The sequence below is a fragment of the Lates calcarifer genome, linkage group LG10, assembly GCF_001640805.2.
Source record: "Lates calcarifer isolate ASB-BC8 linkage group LG10, TLL_Latcal_v3, whole genome shotgun sequence".
NCBI classification, from domain to species: Eukaryota; Metazoa; Chordata; class Actinopteri; family Centropomidae; genus Lates; species Lates calcarifer.
In genome coordinates, this window is record NC_066842.1 from 15,614,988 (window position 1) to 15,631,735 (window position 16,748).

The 16,748-nt window shown below is 42.6% G+C and overlaps 2 protein-coding genes across 6 annotated transcripts in view; one reads left to right on the forward strand and one right to left on the reverse strand.

The window, feature by feature from the left end:
• Positions 1 to 11,239, forward strand: part of LOC108875198 (serine/threonine-protein kinase WNK1) — a 28,332-nt gene extending 17,093 nt beyond the window's left edge. For 3 of the 4 annotated variants that reach the window (XM_018663946.2, XM_018663945.2, XM_018663947.2), the window contains exons 12-29: positions 200 to 283; positions 658 to 693; positions 1,127 to 1,267; positions 2,528 to 2,607; positions 2,694 to 2,856; positions 2,940 to 3,056; positions 3,392 to 3,505; positions 3,622 to 3,670; positions 3,774 to 3,917; positions 4,205 to 5,226; positions 5,320 to 5,394; positions 5,516 to 5,635; positions 5,722 to 6,055; positions 6,707 to 6,884; positions 7,001 to 7,194; positions 7,350 to 7,526; positions 7,626 to 7,855; positions 8,009 to 11,239. In XM_018663946.2, the coding sequence (XP_018519462.1) occupies positions 200 to 283; positions 658 to 693; positions 1,127 to 1,267; positions 2,528 to 2,607; positions 2,694 to 2,856; positions 2,940 to 3,056; positions 3,392 to 3,505; positions 3,622 to 3,670; positions 3,774 to 3,917; positions 4,205 to 5,226; positions 5,320 to 5,394; positions 5,516 to 5,635; positions 5,722 to 6,055; positions 6,707 to 6,884; positions 7,001 to 7,194; positions 7,350 to 7,526; positions 7,626 to 7,855; positions 8,009 to 8,395 (3,645 nt within the window). In that variant the 3' untranslated portion in view covers positions 8,396 to 11,239. The remainder of the gene's footprint in view (positions 1 to 199; positions 284 to 657; positions 694 to 1,126; positions 1,268 to 2,527; positions 2,608 to 2,693; positions 2,857 to 2,939; positions 3,057 to 3,391; positions 3,506 to 3,621; positions 3,671 to 3,773; positions 3,918 to 4,204; positions 5,227 to 5,319; positions 5,395 to 5,515; positions 5,636 to 5,721; positions 6,056 to 6,706; positions 6,885 to 7,000; positions 7,195 to 7,349; positions 7,527 to 7,625; positions 7,856 to 8,008) is intronic. The other variant, XM_051073442.1, reaches the window with a different exon arrangement.
• A 184-nt stretch (positions 11,240 to 11,423) lies between these two features.
• On the reverse strand, positions 11,424 to 16,095 carry rad52 (RAD52 homolog, DNA repair protein). Of its 2 annotated transcripts, XM_018663954.2 has the most exons (12): positions 15,711 to 16,095; positions 15,386 to 15,477; positions 14,551 to 14,652; positions 14,209 to 14,302; positions 14,053 to 14,120; positions 13,806 to 13,924; positions 13,627 to 13,702; positions 13,311 to 13,540; positions 13,044 to 13,225; positions 12,096 to 12,173; positions 11,739 to 11,978; positions 11,424 to 11,648 (listed from the first exon to the last, which is right to left on the reverse strand). In XM_018663954.2, exons 2-12 carry the CDS (start codon positions 15,440 to 15,442, stop codon positions 11,587 to 11,589), a joined length of 1,308 nt encoding a protein of 435 aa, XP_018519470.1. In that variant the 5' UTR covers positions 15,443 to 15,477; positions 15,711 to 16,095; the 3' UTR covers positions 11,424 to 11,586. The 2 variants fall into 2 exon arrangements, with proteins under 2 accessions (XP_018519470.1, XP_018519472.1); XM_018663956.2 differs by lacking the exons at positions 15,386 to 15,477; positions 15,711 to 16,095 and having other exon boundaries at positions 14,213 to 14,302; positions 14,551 to 14,651.
• Positions 16,096 to 16,748: the final 653 nt, after the last annotated feature.

Consider the following 16,748-nt stretch of genomic DNA (forward strand, 5'->3'; position numbering starts at 1 on the left):
GAAGCAATTGCCTGTGACATGTCAAACATGGCTTGTTATGTTCAGGAATTGAACCTGGCTGGGAACTTTACCTCTACACTAACACGTGCCTCTTGAACTCTGTGTCTTTGCTCATAGAGGTTCATTCTCTATCAGCCTACATTCTTCTTTGCCTTATTTTAACCACACATGCTGTTGTTTTCTCTCTGTGGTGCGTAAGGTTCAACCCCAGATGCAAGGTGTCCCGCCTGAAGTTGTTCCTGTTGCACCCACAAGCCAGTCTGTTCCAGTGGCACCTCCACAGGTATATGTTGTGCTGGATGTCTTAATGGCCTTTAAAGAGAAACTTAACACCAACTGAAAAGTATTGTTTCACTGACCTCTTAAAGATTTCAAACCTGTTGCACCTAACATCACAGCTGGTAGTAATGTCAGAATGTACTGAACACACCCTGAGAACACTTCTATATCACCATTGCAAATGTGAACTTCAACCACTCTAGGTCAGCAAAAACATGATTTTCAGTGGGTGTTAAGTTCACCTTTAAATCCTATATTCTCTGCAGCTGCATTTAAAGTAGCAGAGTGCTCCAGATCCCTGAGTTCTTCCCCAGTTTTCTTTTCTTTTTGTTTTCAAGTTTCCTACTCTTACCCTGTGTTATGTTTTGTTTCTTATAGTACGGAGTTTACTACCAGCCATCGCTCCCCCCTCAGGTAGATAAAATGTCCCATTTTCCTGCTACCACTTTTAAATACACCCACAGCCTTTTGGATAAAATGTACTGGGAAACAAAATATACTTAATGTCTCTGTTGGTCTGCATGGCAGACTCAGCCTTTGTGGTCAGTTTACACAGTACATGTCTCTAAAATGCAGTGTAGAGTTGACATTAAATATTCACCTTGACACCCCACACTGTCACTGTAAATAAATGGTTTGATTTATGTAGCTATGTTATCTAACAGGTAAGTGCATGTGGCTCTTGAATAGAGCCAAAGTTAAAAGAAAAAGATTTCGATCAGAAAGAAACCAGATTTTCAGGAAGTAGCCTCAACGCCACAGTGTGCCAATTTTTATCTCAACATCTTATCTCTCAGATTTTATTCTTGTTTCTGCCACTACATCTTTATCCTTTCTATTCTTATAGATTCCCACCCAGCAAGTGATGATACCCCCACCCTCTCAGTCATCTGTCCCCCAGCAGCAGCAGCAGCAACAGCCAGAGAGCAGCTCCACTCTGCAGAGCTCCACTCCACCACAGGCACAGACTGGAGCTCAGCAGCTACAGGTGACACGCACCTCCCCTGCTCATACAAATGCAATTTTCTTTGCTCTTGCTTTGAGACACCAACTGACATATACATTGTGTTTAATTCATTGATTCCACTGTCGTTTTTATGTTTTTCCTAAATTGCGGTTCTGTTTTCTCTTAACACACAACTCTCATTACTGCGACTGTCCCCTTTTTTCTTGCACTCTTGCCCCTCTGCATGCTGCTTTTTCCTGCATGACTCTCAGTCTTGGGCCAATGATCCAAGTACTCCTGTCCTGTCTCCTCCACTCAGCGCAGAGCATCTATACTTCCTCTATCAGGCCTCATGTCTCTCTGTTGTGCAGGTACTCTACAGAGCACAAAACTAGTTTGTGTGTGGGTGTATGTGGGTCAGGTGTGAAGCACATTGTTCACAATGCCTTTTTCTCTTCCCTGAAGTATGTGTACTTTAATGCTTCCAAAAATATTTTTAGGGTGCACATTTAGCATATTTTTGATTTGATTTTGATTTATGCTAAATAGAATAAACACATAGCGTTTGTGTAAATTCTATTGTAGAGCATCAGTAAACGTGTGAGTAACATAAGGAGGGCAGTACAAGCTGTCACCCACATTTACACCACCACAGACCAAAATATCTACTAAATGTGAGAGCATAGAACAGTATTTGTTTTCATAACTGTTACATTTTGTCCAAAATGCAGCGTATACAATTACACATCCTTCTAGCTCCTCTGAAAACCACAGCTCAAGGGTTTTACTTGGAGCTTCAATTCCTCCTTGAAAACAGTACCCCAGTGGATACAAGCTGTGTGCATATAATAAATAAAACACAGTTTTCACAGTTGCAAAAATCACAGTATTATAATAACCAACAGGGCTGGAACTGGAGATTGATGGAACAGCAATATCCTGTGTAAACATACCCAATTTTCAAATATGCACAGCAGAGGAAAATGGCCACACTGAAGGAAATGAAATGAAAACTCCATTGCACTGCAATATTTACACTCTGCCTGAGAGCTAAGTAATGGCGTCTCTTGCAGTTCCCAGTTGCAGCAATTTTCACCAGGTTAAACAGCTCCTTCTAGCTGGATGGTCTGGTTCAAATCATTACATTTGCTATAAATATATGAAATTACCACAATAAAATTGAACCAAGGAGTGACATATGAACAATCACTGGTTTACTGTGTAAATCTCTTTCAAACAAACAAAAGTACCTTTTATTAATGTGATTTTGACATGACGTTTGACTTTCTTAATTTGTTTCAGGCCCCTGTGAGTGTTCCTCAGTCAACACCAGTGGAGCAGTCTGTGGGATCTTCTGCTTTGGCTCCACCATCTGCAGAAGGGTGAGAAGGATTTTTTTAATTTTTAAGGTTTCATCAGTGCCACATAACTTGGTGGTCTTTCTCTCATGGATTCTTATCTTTTACAGTTGCCTGTCAGATGCAGCTTCAGGTCTCAGTGATGGCAATGATGGAAGTTCTACATCAGGAGGTCGCCATGAGGGGCGCTCACTGAAGCGTCACCCAAGGCGATCCGTGCGCAGCCGCTCCCGCCACGAGAAGACTGCAAAGGCCAAGCTAAATGTTCTCAGTGTATGGATCTGAACTGATGAGTTCATTCATATTTTTTTCTTTAGCTCTGTGTGACAGTTTTAACCTAAACACATGTTTTGCAGATCTCAAATATGGGAGACAGAGTAGCAGAGTGCCAGCTGGAAACACACAACAGGAAGATGGTGACCTTCAGATTTGACCTTGATGGAGATAATCCAGAGGAGATTGCACAGATCATGGTAGGAGTGGTTCACTAGTTTTTGCCACTAAACTTTTAGAGAACATTATGTGTCTAATGGATGTTTGTTGCAGTGAATATAATCTCTCTGTACACATAACACACGCTACATATTCATAGTGTACATACCTTTTCTTGACCTGCATTCACAAAATCCAGTTGAAAGGACAACTGACAATGACAGTCCACTGTAACTAAGCAAAAACAAGAGCAAAACACCCTAGCCTTTTTAATATTTGCAACCAATGATGGGGACCATCATAAATATGAAGACATTGAGTGGAACAATCTCACAGTATACATGCAATAGTTGAACTTTTTTGTTTTCTGTTTCAGGTTGAGAGTGAGTTCATCTTAGAGAGTGAGCGGGAGTCCTTCATCGAGCAGGTCCGTGAGGTCATAGAAATGGCTGATGAGAAAGGAGAGGGGATGAAGGAAGCCTTTCCTCAGGTATTTATTCAGTACACATCATCTTATTAGCTTCATACCCAGGATGACAATTTTGATCCACACCTGCTGAACCTGAAGACACCTACATTTTATCCATACATTCTATCTCTTTGCAGATGAGTGACCTTCAACAACAGCCTGAGCTGTCTGTTCCCATGGTGCCAGGTGAACAAACCTAAAATACAGAGTTTAGTGTCCAGTTATTTTATTTATTTATTTTTTTATTAAGTCCAACTCATGTGACCTTTCTTTTTCATTTTTCTCTCAGGTATTTCCCCCAGTACAACAGCCCAGGTGGTGCATTCAGCAGGACGAAGGTTCATTGTCAGTCCAGTGCCAGAGTCTCGTCTTAAAGAGCAGTTCTTTGGAAATACTTCTGCTAACACCTCTTTTGGAGATGAACCTTCCCTTGGTGAGAAAAAAAATGTTTTATTCCCTTTGGAAACAATTTTAAATAAGACACTGTATTTGTATTTTCTGTTTGGTAAAATCTAATTCTATTGTTGTATTAGAGTGACTAAGGATTAATAATGTAGCACACACAACTCACAATATAATATAAATATTTCATTTTATTATAATATTTCCTGTAAAATAGAGAAGCTACAAACCAGTATTAGTAGTAATAGTAAAATGACTCCACAACTGTTCACATAAGTTGTTTTTCATATAATTATTTACTCTTTTTACTTTTTCTAGCTCCATCTACAACTTTGGGCCTTTCTCTGTCGGCTCCATCTGGGACCCTCCAGCAGGCTTTCAGTAAGATGAAGCAGGCTCGTGTCGAGAGAGGCAACACCCTTGATCCTCCTGCCACTGAGCAAGAACTGGGCCCTGCCCTGTCCACCGAGGCTGGACTCGGCCCAAACTCCAGCAATATCCTGGCTCCTCCAGAAGCTTCCACCATTAGCACTACTTTTCCTGCAGGGTCTCTCCCACCTACTGCGACATCCTCACCCCCTCCCTCAACTGGGAGGGTTTCGCCTCCCCCTATATCCACTCAGTCCCAAACTCCTGCTCCTGTCATCAGTGACCCCAGTCCACCTCCTCACTCTTCCCATGAAACACCCCCCTCACAGCTTCCGCCAGCTGCTGGCGTCCCTCCCTCGTCTACCATTTCTCCTCCATCAGTGCAGACCTCCGTCCCCGCAGTACCTGGGCCTCAGCCGGGCAGTAGTTCTATCTCTGTCTCTTCTGTTGCTGGTGTTGCTTCCAGTAGTACTGGTACTGTCCCTGCTTCAGAGCAGCAGCCTTTTAGTAGTGCTGTTACATCCTCTCAGCCTATGAATTCATCCATTCATGCACCACAGCACACAACCTCCCAGTGTCAGCCTGTTCCTATTTCTGCTCAGCCCCCACCTCCCTCCTCATCAACCAGTCAGAGTCAGGTCCAACCACAGCCATTAGAGTCGGAGGGGGCTGAGCTCCAGACGAAGACCGCTGGTAGAGATGACATCCAAGCTCTAGATAAGAAGCTACGGTCCCTCTTTAAAGACCAGAGCTCTGCTTCCTCAGCGTCGGTGGATCCCAGTCAGAACACAGGGACCTCCTCTCCCCCCACTGGGACTTCATCCCCTCCACCTGGAGCCGTCCTGGTGCCCCCATCTAACCTTCCCCTCACTTCTGGCGTACAAGGTGTCCTGGGCCCCACAACCACCCCAGGACAGGGTATTACCCCGGCAGGACATGCCCATACCCCTCCAACTAAACCCAGGGCACAGGTTAGTGAAAACTACAGCATCTAATAATAAATCCAAAATGTAGTTTATTGCAGTAATTGATGTTTTGACTTCCTTCTTTGTTTTACCTTTTAGACTTTACCCACTGGTTTTGATCAAGCTGCTACACCTCCCTCTGATCTTGTACCCCCATTTCCTGGACCAAATCAGGTGAGGTCTACATTGTCCCTGCAATACTACCTGCCCTATTACTTCTGTAGGTTTCAAGAGCACAATGTTCTAAGTGTACTAATTAGATTGTTCCTTACATCCTGTTTGTGTTTCTCTGCAGTCACAGCAACCCTTGGGTAATTTGGATGCACAGTTGAGGAGAGCTCTGAGCCCAGAGACTGTTCAGGGAGGTAACAGAGTCCAGCCTCCAGCAGCAGGTTTCACTCTGGGACGTTTTCAAGTAAGTTTTAGACACAACTTAAAAATATTGTGGTTAATTCAGTCTAAAATGGGCTCAGTTTATTAAAATGACCTCCTCTTTCTCAGGTATCTGTTGCCACTGATGGTGTGCCCAGCAGCGTTCCAGATCCTTCCAGCATTGTCTCCTCTTCCTCCCTCACGCCATCCTCTACCACATCCTCCTCCTCTTCTTCTTCCTCCTCTTCCTCCTCTTCCCCCTCAAGTCCAGAAAATACCCTCCATCGGTCATCGTCTCTGGCCAAAGGAGTTTGTGAACCTGACACTGTAAATGGAGCTTCATCTCTCTCTGCTGGACCTGTCAGTCAGCCCACCACTATCGGTCGCTTCCAGGTGTCCACGAGCAGCAACGCCATATCTGGACCCACCGCTGGTTCTAAAGTGGGACGATTTTCAGTCACAGGTGCGCACAAGGTTCACAGCAAATTCATAAACGCTTAGCAACAGAGACTAGCTTTGATAAATGAGTAAAAAGCCCTCTCACAGTGCACTAACGTAATACACAGGGTCCTTTTGTAAAGCATTATACTAAGCACCATACAAAACTGATGTTTCACACTATCTTTCCAGTTAATTCACTGCTATAACTGCAGCTGACTAAATGTAGCATAATGAGTGTCTTAAAATTGGATAACCATTTTATCACAGCCATCCTTTCTGTCCTTTGATAAGTGGCCATGGTATAAGCAGGTTAATGCACTCTGAGGTGTCTTTATAGGAAGTCATTGACTCTGAGGAAGCATCTTCACCTCTTCCTCATTCATTATCTTTAAATGTATTTTCTTGGCAGAGGCTGCAGTGGGAATTATTAATGAGAGCTTTGATAGCATTTGCAAATCCAGTAGACTTATCCAGCCACTGAGCTCAAAAATCAATTTTGTTTTACTCATAACAGAAGATAATTGATGCATTCGGTCAGTAAAGTTGCATGAAACAAAAATTTTGTTCATCCTGTGCACAGATACATTTCATGGGTACATTTTTAAGTCATGTGAGATCCTCAGGTAAACCTATGATATTGCAGTAATGACCTCATGTGTGTCATTTCCCTCAGTGACCCCAGCTCCTGCCGCAGGCTCCAGTCCATCACGTGGTTCCAGTTTGCAGAATGGGCCCTCATCCTCAACCTCTGACCCGCATAATGCACATGCCCATTACAGTAGTGACAATGACGACGACTCAGAGACTGAGGACGACGCTTTGCAGAAAGAAATCAGCCGTCTGAGAGAAAAGTATGTTACATATTTACAATCCCATTTTACACTACTAATATTTAGTAGTAGTAGTTTATTTAGAGGAAGTATTTTAATTTGACTGTGTTTTTCTTCCTTTCTTCTCCCACTCACAGACACATGAAGGAGATTCAGGCTTTACAGACTCGTCAGAAAGAGGAGATAGAGGCTCTGTTCATGCGCATGGGGAAAAATCCTCCCTCCTCCGTTGTCTCTCCTGCTGTTGCTATGGCTGGGGGTCGTCGTAGGCTGAAAAGCAAAGGCCACAAATCTGCTCGCAGTAGTGGACAGCCCAGTCCCATACACTCAGGTGAGGACACTGAACTGGCTCTCAAGACAGATTTAATATCAACAATACTGTGTGTTTGTGTTCTATGTACATACTTTGCCAAATAGCTAACCTGTTGAAATCGTATGTTCATGTGTAAATATAAAAGTCATTCTGTTCTGTGGTCATGTGTTCAGGATCCCCAGCCTCAGTTCAGAGCCTCCATGGTTCAGAATCCCCTCCAAAGCAAAATTCACCCTCCGCATCAGAGGCCTCCGAAACGGTAACAGAGGCATCACAAGCAGGCAGCAGGTCGTCCGCACCGCAGCTCCGATCCTCTCCATCCATGCCCAGCCTCAGCAGTTGCTCCACGGGTACGTGTGAGCACTTCATCTTATCACAGTGAATTTGCTTGAATTGATTTCCTAAATCAATTTCCTCATTCACATCTCACCTCCCTTCTTGTTTCCCAGGGTCAAGTGGAACCAGCTCCACAAACGGCTCAGGCCACTGCCAGAACCATTCTACTTCCCTGACCCAGGCGACTGGAGCCGCTCCTCCTGCCTCTCACACCCAGAAGGGAAAAGGCACCTTCACTGACGACCTGCACCAACTGGTGGATAACTGGGCCAGAGACGCCATCAGCCTCTCCCAGTGCAAGAGAGGTCCTAAAACTGGAGCACAGGCAGCACTGGGACATGATGTAAGTGTTCAGCACTTTCTTTTAATAAAAACCATCTTGTCATTGGAGCATGTTATGACTGTGTCATCACATCTGATGCTTATGTTAACCACTTATGCCTGTGATAAAGCTGTATATAATCAGTGATAAGATTTACTTTTATCTCTGTAACAGATAATCCCTCCAGCCAACATGGGTCGTAAATTTTCAGCTCCAGGCTACCTCTGTCCGACACTTCCCACGCCTTCCAACGCCACATCCACCACCGCCACTCATCTTCCCAACCCAGCCAATCCCTCTGTCCCTCTTGGGCCCCGTAAAGGCTCTCTGGGCCCAGTCGCTCAGGGGTTCGGATACGCCTCGGCCCCTTACAGCGCTTCTCAGTGGGCAGGACCCACGGGCACATGCCAGGTCAGCATGCTAAACCCTGCACAGCCACTAACACAGTACCAGCCGCCTACGACGGCCACAGTGTCCATTCACCAAGGCTACCACATGGGAACCACGCCGACCTCCCAGAAATCAGTCAGCCCCGGAGGGTCCAACCTGAGGCCTACGTAGCCCAGTCAGAGCCCTGTTCCAGGCTGAGACCACAGGGCCACATAGGGCAGAGAGGGCAGACAGTCGTTGATCGAGAACCACTAGCTGTCTTTGCAGTTTGCTGGTTAGCTGGCTGGGTATTGTGCTTTTTATTTTTATTTCAACTTTTATCATTATGTGTTATGAGTTGACCTGTGTCCTCTCAGGCAGAATGAAATCTGTCTGGCAATTAGAGGGAGAGTGCAATACACATCCACAGCACAAGAGTCTCACACTTAGCCTGCCATTAGCTGTGGAATCGAGCTGTGACAAGTGGGTTGTGTCTGGCGATGTTTTAAAGACCCAAAGGCAGAACCAACAGCAGCCAAAGATGTCTTTTGAGAGCAGACGTTGTAATGTCGTGTTTCCTTTAAAGAGGAGATGGCGGGAGTGATTGTGGTTTACGTCCTTACTGGTCCTGACTTAAAGCCAAACCTGGCACCGAAGACAGTCGAACTAATACACCATAACAGACACATACACAGACACACACACGCACACACACACACACACACCTGACTAAACATTAACCTGGTGGAGTGACATGGGATGGTAGGTTACGTTGTATCAGAGAGCGAGGGTAGAATGTGAGCGTGCAGAAAGTGGAAGATAAGAGCGGGACAGTCAGTTTGTCCTAGTTGGAGCAGTAAAGTGTGACTGGTGGAGCGAGAAGAAGAAAGACATAGCAAGTTAGCCTCGAGTGTAAAATGGATAGGATTGGAATATGAAAACATCCCAGTGGCTCCCTATAAAGTAAAATGCAATAACGACAAAGAGTAGATAAACTGTCCCTTGTAACTGTGGCCTTAATCCCAAAACACATCTAAACATTCACTTTGTACATAGATATTTCTTCACTGGGTTATGATTCCATGTTCAGCATATTTATGTCTCTGTGTGAGTCTGGTGTCATTGTGATTTGAGTTGTCTCTGTCATACAGATTTATTATCATACTGATTTATACTTCACGTCTGGCATGTAAGCCAGGGGATCTGCCACATAAAAAAAAGCATTGTCCTGGTGTTGACCACCATTTTGAGTTTAAAACTGAAGAGGTGATGCTGCTGTAGATCACAGTCTGTGTAGAGGGTGTTTGCAGGGTGATAAATTATTATTATTTTTTTTTTGTAAACGCAAGAATGAAATCTTAAGAATCCTAAGTTGACACATGAAACCACTTCACTTAGTGCTTAGCTGTGAGACGTGAGCAGTTCAAAGTCTGCTCATCATATCATACAAAATGAAATAGTTTTGATTTATTAGGACAGTGTTTGTGGAGGGTTTCGGACTCTGAGGGGACGCAGCCTCCACACTTCCTCCCAGTTGTTTACACAGATAACAAACAGGTTGTTAGTGAAGTCATGTCACATTAGATCCCTATCCTCCTAACATTTAGCCGCCGCCTCTCAAATCACAAGTGTCCGGGTTCTCTTTCTGTGGTCTGTTTTTGTATGCGTATATTTAATAAAACAAACAAATGTTCTTTATGGACCTGTATTCAGCCATCAGATTTTGATGTTGTTTCACTGTAATTATTATTAAAGGTTGTTAAACAACATGTAGTTAAAGGAATATAAAAAGTGCAATTGCAGGGTTGTTGTTATTGGTATCCTACTCACCACGCAGGAGTAATCCTGTGGTTTATTAAGCTCTTCTATGACTGCCCTGCCCCCCTTTTCTATTTTATTGTATATATGTTAATGTGAGGTAAATGCTTTCACGCTCAGTCACTAGAGTATGCTTGTGGTGACCCACTCTACATGCACACGCACTCTAACCTGTGAACATGAGGAACACTTTAGTGCCTTGCATCCTCACTAATGACAAGTTCCAGATTCATTTAGTCCTGTAGCTGTGACTGTACTGCAGAAAACCAGTTAACTTAACCTGTACACAAAAACGCAAACGCAACCCGACACGGCCAACTCAGAGGACATAATACTCTGAAAATGTTGGACCAGACACCACACACGCAGGACTGCAGAACAAAGAGCACACTGAGTAATGTTTCTTTTCTCTCTACAGTTACATTTGTGTTGGTTGTGTAATCAGCTGTGTATTTATATTTGGCTCATGCGTACATGGTTTTGGCTGACATTTGTTTTTGTGGATTTATCATTAAACCGTTTGATAGAAGCACTTGTTCAGGCAGTGGGTGAGCTGTATAAAGGTTTAAAAATTGTCATGCCGTCACGCTGGCTCAACTTTTTGTCTCCCCACCTCTCGAGTGCCACGCCGTCATTGTGACTCTTTCGCCTGCTCATAGATTGGATGAATAGTTAAACTTCTCTAGAGAAAAAATAAGTTACTGCAATGCAGAATATGCAATGTTAAAAGTTTTATAAGGACTGAGGGGTAATGGAAACATTTGCATGCTGAAGAGGGTTGTTACTGACTTCAATGTTTTTGATATTGGAATATTAGTGATCTTTTTTTATTATTATTATTGTTATTATTTGCCTTCCTGAGAGTCATCACAAAGTGTTGGATCTGTTTCATTGCCATTCACCAATATCACAGGCACAACTTCAATATCAGACTTCTGCATGCCGGCTTCATTGGTGTTTAATCTTACAAATGACAACTGGCCACTGTACAGCACAAGCTCACACAAAGCTTAAGCTCCATGTGCTACTATGGTTATTATCAGTAATTATCACACACCTACATACAGTGCTTTCTGAGGCTACTGACACGCAGTAATATCTGTTGAACTCTTAATTTCTGATCCCTCCTTACAGACTTCCTGTGATCCAGTGTCTGTTTTGTGTATGTTTTTCACATTGTACAAAATGTAAAAACAAATAAAAATAATATCAATTAAAGCGCTTGTCATGCTTGTTGGTGTAAATTAAAAAGTGTTATGACCAGACTGATATTTTTATTATACTAGTTTGTTAACCAACACTTGTTAAGGATGAACTGGTGGTTTTATTCTCTGTCACCCCATTCTGTTAATAGTTGTTCCTTTTTTTGAGGAGAACAATCAAAAAGGTTTTTTTTCACCACTTAAAATAAAAAATTGGTAATTTCATTCTTTTATTTGTTTTTTTCCAAATATCAGGCAAGTCATTGCAAAGTAAAAAACAATAAATGCGTGTACTAAAATAAATATAAACACAAAGATAAAATCATGAGGTTGGATTCTATAAAGGTTTGAGGACATAATATCTCACGTGTCCAGTCTGCGTTTCTTCATGTACTGTCCCTGTCTGTACGGGCTGAAGGATTCACCTGTAAGATTGAAAAAGTAGAAATAAATTCAGGCCACAAAATTCAGTCAACAGCTCAGTAACAATTGAGCGACTGCTCATTAAACTTTACCTGGTCTTGTCTGATACTGGTCCTGGTGTTGAGGTCTGTACTGGGTCCTGTCCTGTCCTCTGCTGTATGACAGAGCCTGGTCTGGAGGTCTGCTCGGGGGTCTCTGGGGGGTCTTGCTGCGTGTCTGCATCTGGTGGTTCCCGGGTGTGCTGGGCCTGAACCCTCTGGACGGCGGTCCGTCTGAAGGGACATCCAGCTCCTCGATCCCATCCAGAGTGAAATCCCATAGCTCAGGATCGTCTGCAGAGGAGGACAAACCAGAGCTGAGCGAGGCCGACTGGTAAAATCTAAAAGGAGGCAGGTTTCCTCAACACAGTGTGTCAGTGTGTTGAGCCCCCTGGTGGTGGCTTACAGCACCTGCTAAATAGACGTCCCTGTTGCTGGGTTCCCTGTTTCCAGCCGCAGTGCTGTCGCTCAGTGCAGGTAAACCATGACCTGAGGAACAGAAACATCCTCATTAAAACACCAACAGCACAGAAAAAATCATGTATATGCTCAGAAATACTGAGACTCTTTAAACCACAGACCTCAAGATGTTTGAAATGCAGCGGTGGGTCTGGTTGCAAATTAATTTTATATACTTTAATGTTTCATTCTTTTCTATCATTTAATCCATTTTTAATTGTAATTTAATACTTTTATTCACCTTATGTAAAATGTGCTAATTACATCCATCAGTAAGTTGGCTCTCTGATTTACTGTCACCAAAATGTCTCTTTCTAAACCTAAAACAGCTGAGGTTTAGAAACTGGAGGAATGACAGTTTCAGGTAGGCATGAGCCCGTTACCAGTTTTAAGGTATACTGTGGTTAGAAAAAGGTTCAAGGTTTCAAAAAAAATTGATATTTTCCATCGTACCGTTCGTACGGTATAAGATGTTAAATTGACTTGTCAAAGACAAGTTCTTTTTAGTCTGTTTCTTTTGTTTGTTTTTTTTTAACAGAATTCAGGTATTTATGTTCTGAGCTTGTTGAACTGCAGGTTTAGGCTCACTAAAAGGATTATATTATTTTAGCATTTTAACTTAACATACACTTTTACTAATGTTCCAAACATTCTGTGTTGTTTAAAAATAAAACAGATTATGTTCAGGAAAAAACAGTTTTTACTTAAGGCTATCGTACTGTCAGAATCTCATACTGGAGTTAAATCTGTCGTATTTCTCTAACGTCTACAGGTAGAAACCCACCACGTCCAGGTACACAAACTCAAACAGTTTGAGTGAAGGTACAAGGGAGAGACTCATTGTCTCTGCTTTAAACAGAATGAAGTCACTCTGAATTATTTCACACATGAAACCTGTACCTCCACTGGATCCTGATCCAATAGCGACATCTGTGTCCTCAGACTTCTGTTTCTGCTGCAGCTTCTTGGCCTCCATCTCTCTCCTGAACTTCTGCTGCAGCTGCTGCTGTCTGAGCTTTCTCAGCTGTTTGGGGTCCGTGTGCGCGTTGGACCCGGTGACGTCCACAGAGTCCGCGGGAGGTCTGAGCAGAGGATACAGAGAGATCTGAGATCGGAGCTGATACACAGTTGCAAAAGAGATGAGGAAGTGGGAAGCTACATGTTTACCTGAAGTCAATGTTCTCGCTCTTCCTGTCGGGAGCAGGAACAGTATTCGGAGTGTGAACTTCCGAACAGCTCTCGTTCTGGTTGAGGACTCGGGGCTCCAGCGGCATCCTGGCAGGACCTGCTACAGATGCAAGCTTTTCCTCTAGGACCAGACTGGAGAGTCGCGCCTTCTCCACCGAGGGTTCCCCCTCAGTGCGCTTGGTCTGGGCCGGGTTGAGAGGAGGAGGAGGCTTTGTGTGGAGGAGAAGTGACAACATTCAGCATCCACAGAAAAATAAAAGCACTAAATGTTAAAACTTTATTTATTCTATCTGACCTGTCTGGGAATCTTGTTTATGGCTAGGAGGTATTCTTTATCCAGAATGCAGTTTCCAAGGGCGTTACCGAAGCATCTCAACAAGAAAACACAAATACATTTTATTAAAAACTGTTTGTTCTGCATGATTTTTTCTTCATATAATAAGATAAGAATCATCAAAATGCAAATTCCAGTACTTGAGCGCTCTCTTCATGCCATCTGTGACAGCTTCCTTTCTTGCCTTTTCCAGTGACAGAGCTTTAGACTTGAGTCCCTCACTGACTCCATAGCCCACATCCTCGTGAAACGAGCCATCCTGGAGGAAAAGTATGTTACACACAACTTCAAGAGGACATCATGAGCAGCAGAGGGCGATAAGAGGTAAGGATATAGAAGATGTCTGGTGAAATCTTGCTGGAATCTAAATCAAGAAAGAAATCTAACCTTCAGCTGCACTTTGACGAACGCACTGACTCCGACATAAAACTTCCCATTGATGAGGTCTACAAAGTCTGTGGAACACAAACACAGAGCCCGTCAGTCCTGTTGTTTGCCGTTAGAACAGGATCCTCTGGCAACAAGAAGCTCTGTGAGTCGTACCCACGTTCTGCTGAGAGATGGAGTGAGACCATCCGTTGTATCCAAACATCTCATTAGCCAGGCTGATGACGCGATGCCCTTCAACATAGCACACCTGTTGAAACCACAGAGTCAGTGGTGCCAGCTGATTTACAGCCAGGCTGATTTCATGCAACTTTTGATTTTACTCCATATTGCAACAACAAAGTTTTTATTCCTGCCTGATTTTTTTCGTGTTCTCATTATTCACATTAACCCATCTGTTGTCTTTAACAACTTTACAATTCACTTAAAATGTGTAAATCTGCTCCACAGCGGGAGAGAAACACAAAGAGACCGGCGAAGAGAAAAACAAAGACTCGCCTTCTGCCCTCCTCCCGCCATTCTGGTACTAATGTACTCTGGTCCCAGCCTCTGTCGCAGAGCATTGTGCACCGCCTGGTACTCCTCAGCTGTGTAGGTACACTGTCAACACAGTGCAGTTACAGTTAGGAACAACAACAACAACAATCCCAACACACACACACACACACACACACACACACACACACACACACACACACTAAAGAAAGAAGGAAAATTCTTGAATCGAAAACATATTTACATCTTTTTTTTAAAATATATTTCTGTTTATTCTTTGTTACAATCAGAGTTCTTTTGTTTTCAAATTCTGAAGCACTGAGATTTTTTAATTGTAATTATAATTCTTGAAGCTGTAAGAAGCTGTGTGTAGAATGTATGTATGTAATCATAATAAGGAGGAGTGATTTTTTCAGTGATTCTTCATTTCATTTCTAATTAAACCCCAATTCATCCTGCCTTGCTCCATCTGCTTTAACAAGATGAAAGTTTCAGAGTCCATTTTCAATCATGCACCTGTTATAAACCTGTCTTTCTCTTTAATCCTTTATCTCAGTCCACTTATTGTCATGTTTGGATTGGGTTGCAGAAGTCTAGACTGAGGACACAAAGCGACACACACACACACACACACACTTTCCTGATTGATGAAGCCCAGCCTTTAACACACAGGATGTAAACACACACGGTGAGGCAGGAGCAGCTTTATCTTTCTAATGAATTAATTCTGCACACCCGAGCCTCATTTGAATGACCGAGTCTGTGACATTAATTTTTGAATTAACCTTTAAAGGAGACAGCAGGGTGACGTTTCCCTGCACACCTGTGGTCCACCTACCTGTCCGAAGCACCTGTACGCAGAGGTGCTCCTCTCCTCGCTGCTGTCACTGGACATGGTTGCAGTTGCTCTGCTCTGGTCTCTGAAACAAACTGGCAATAGCGATAGTTAATGTAGCTAAACAGCTACTACTGTCAGCTGCTCTGACCCACCTAAACGCATAACTGTAACGTGTTCGTTAAAAGCTAAAATGAAGAGGAGCTAACTTCAAAGTCTGAACGTGAGCAGGTCAAAACTAGCCAGTTAATACTGGCCTCAGCTAGCTTGTTAGCTATGACTCAATGTCGCTGTAAGGTGACTCATATAGCTAGAAATACAAACTCACCGGTTATAATTCTTCAGAAGTAAATTCCGTGGTGAAAAAAGCAGCCACAGCGGCGATTTATTTGCTACATTTCAGCTAAAAACGATCATCTGAACTTCCCGCTCGTACTACTGGAGGAGGAGTTTGTGCTGCCTTCCTGGCCTGTCGGAAAATTGGGATGTGTACGTAACTATGTTTTTGTGTTCATTTTCCCATAGCGGATTTCATTATTTGTCAATCAATACGTTTTTAGAGAAGACTTTGCTTGTATGATATTAACAGGCGTAAGAGACTTTTGATATTTTCATTATAAATCGGTTTGTCTGGTTCAGTTATGTTGATATGACTTTTATCCCTCACTTTCTCGAGATCAAACTCAGTCTTCAGCACCATCAGATTTTGCTGTTACCATAGAAACGTTACTCTATTATTGGTCCAGGCCAATGTAGCAAATGTTTTCATATTGTCACTATTTTATTTTGATTGATTTTATTAAATTCAAATGAATTGGATTTTTTAAATGAATCAGTTAAAATACATTATGTGCATTTTCTCTCCTAGAAACTGCTTTATAGAGGGTGGCAGTGAAGGTTATTTTAGTTCTGAGCTAGAAATGAGATTTATGGACAATAGAAAGATAATTTTCTCTTACTTGAGAGTGGCTGTAAATACTAGATATACTGTCTACTGTTAATTTAGTTGTCACATTAATTTTGAGGAATATATGTAGTAAGATGGACAGTTCATGTTTCTTCACTTGTTTATTTTTTAGTATCTGACGTCCACTGTAGGCCTCCGTAGTATTTTCACATATTTTTTCCATTTTAAATAAACTATGCAATTAATTATCTGAACTGAAAAAATATATAATAGACTAAATCCGGAGTGAAAGAAATTCTTATTGTTTATTTTGGCTATACGATGTGTTAATAAGAGCGTTTTACTGCATGAACAGATTAACTGTCACAAGATGCATATATAATGGCTTTATTGTTGTTATTATTATTATTATTTACTGCGTTGCTTACAAGACTCAGTTATTTACATCACGAACCGTAG

Excerpts from the sequence above, each read along its gene's own strand:
- rad52 (XM_018663954.2), bottom strand. The coding sequence starts at position 15,442 with ATGTCCAGTGACAGCAGCGAGGAGAGGAGCACCTCTGCGTACAGGTGC. Across the intron at positions 14,653-15,385 it reads CGTACAGGTGCTTCGGACAG|TGTACCTACACAGCTGAGGA; the intron begins GTAGGTGGACCA and ends CTGTGTTGACAG. Across the intron at positions 11,649-11,738 it reads CCAGTATCAGACAAGACCAG|GTGAATCCTTCAGCCCGTAC; the intron begins GTAAAGTTTAAT and ends TCAATCTTACAG.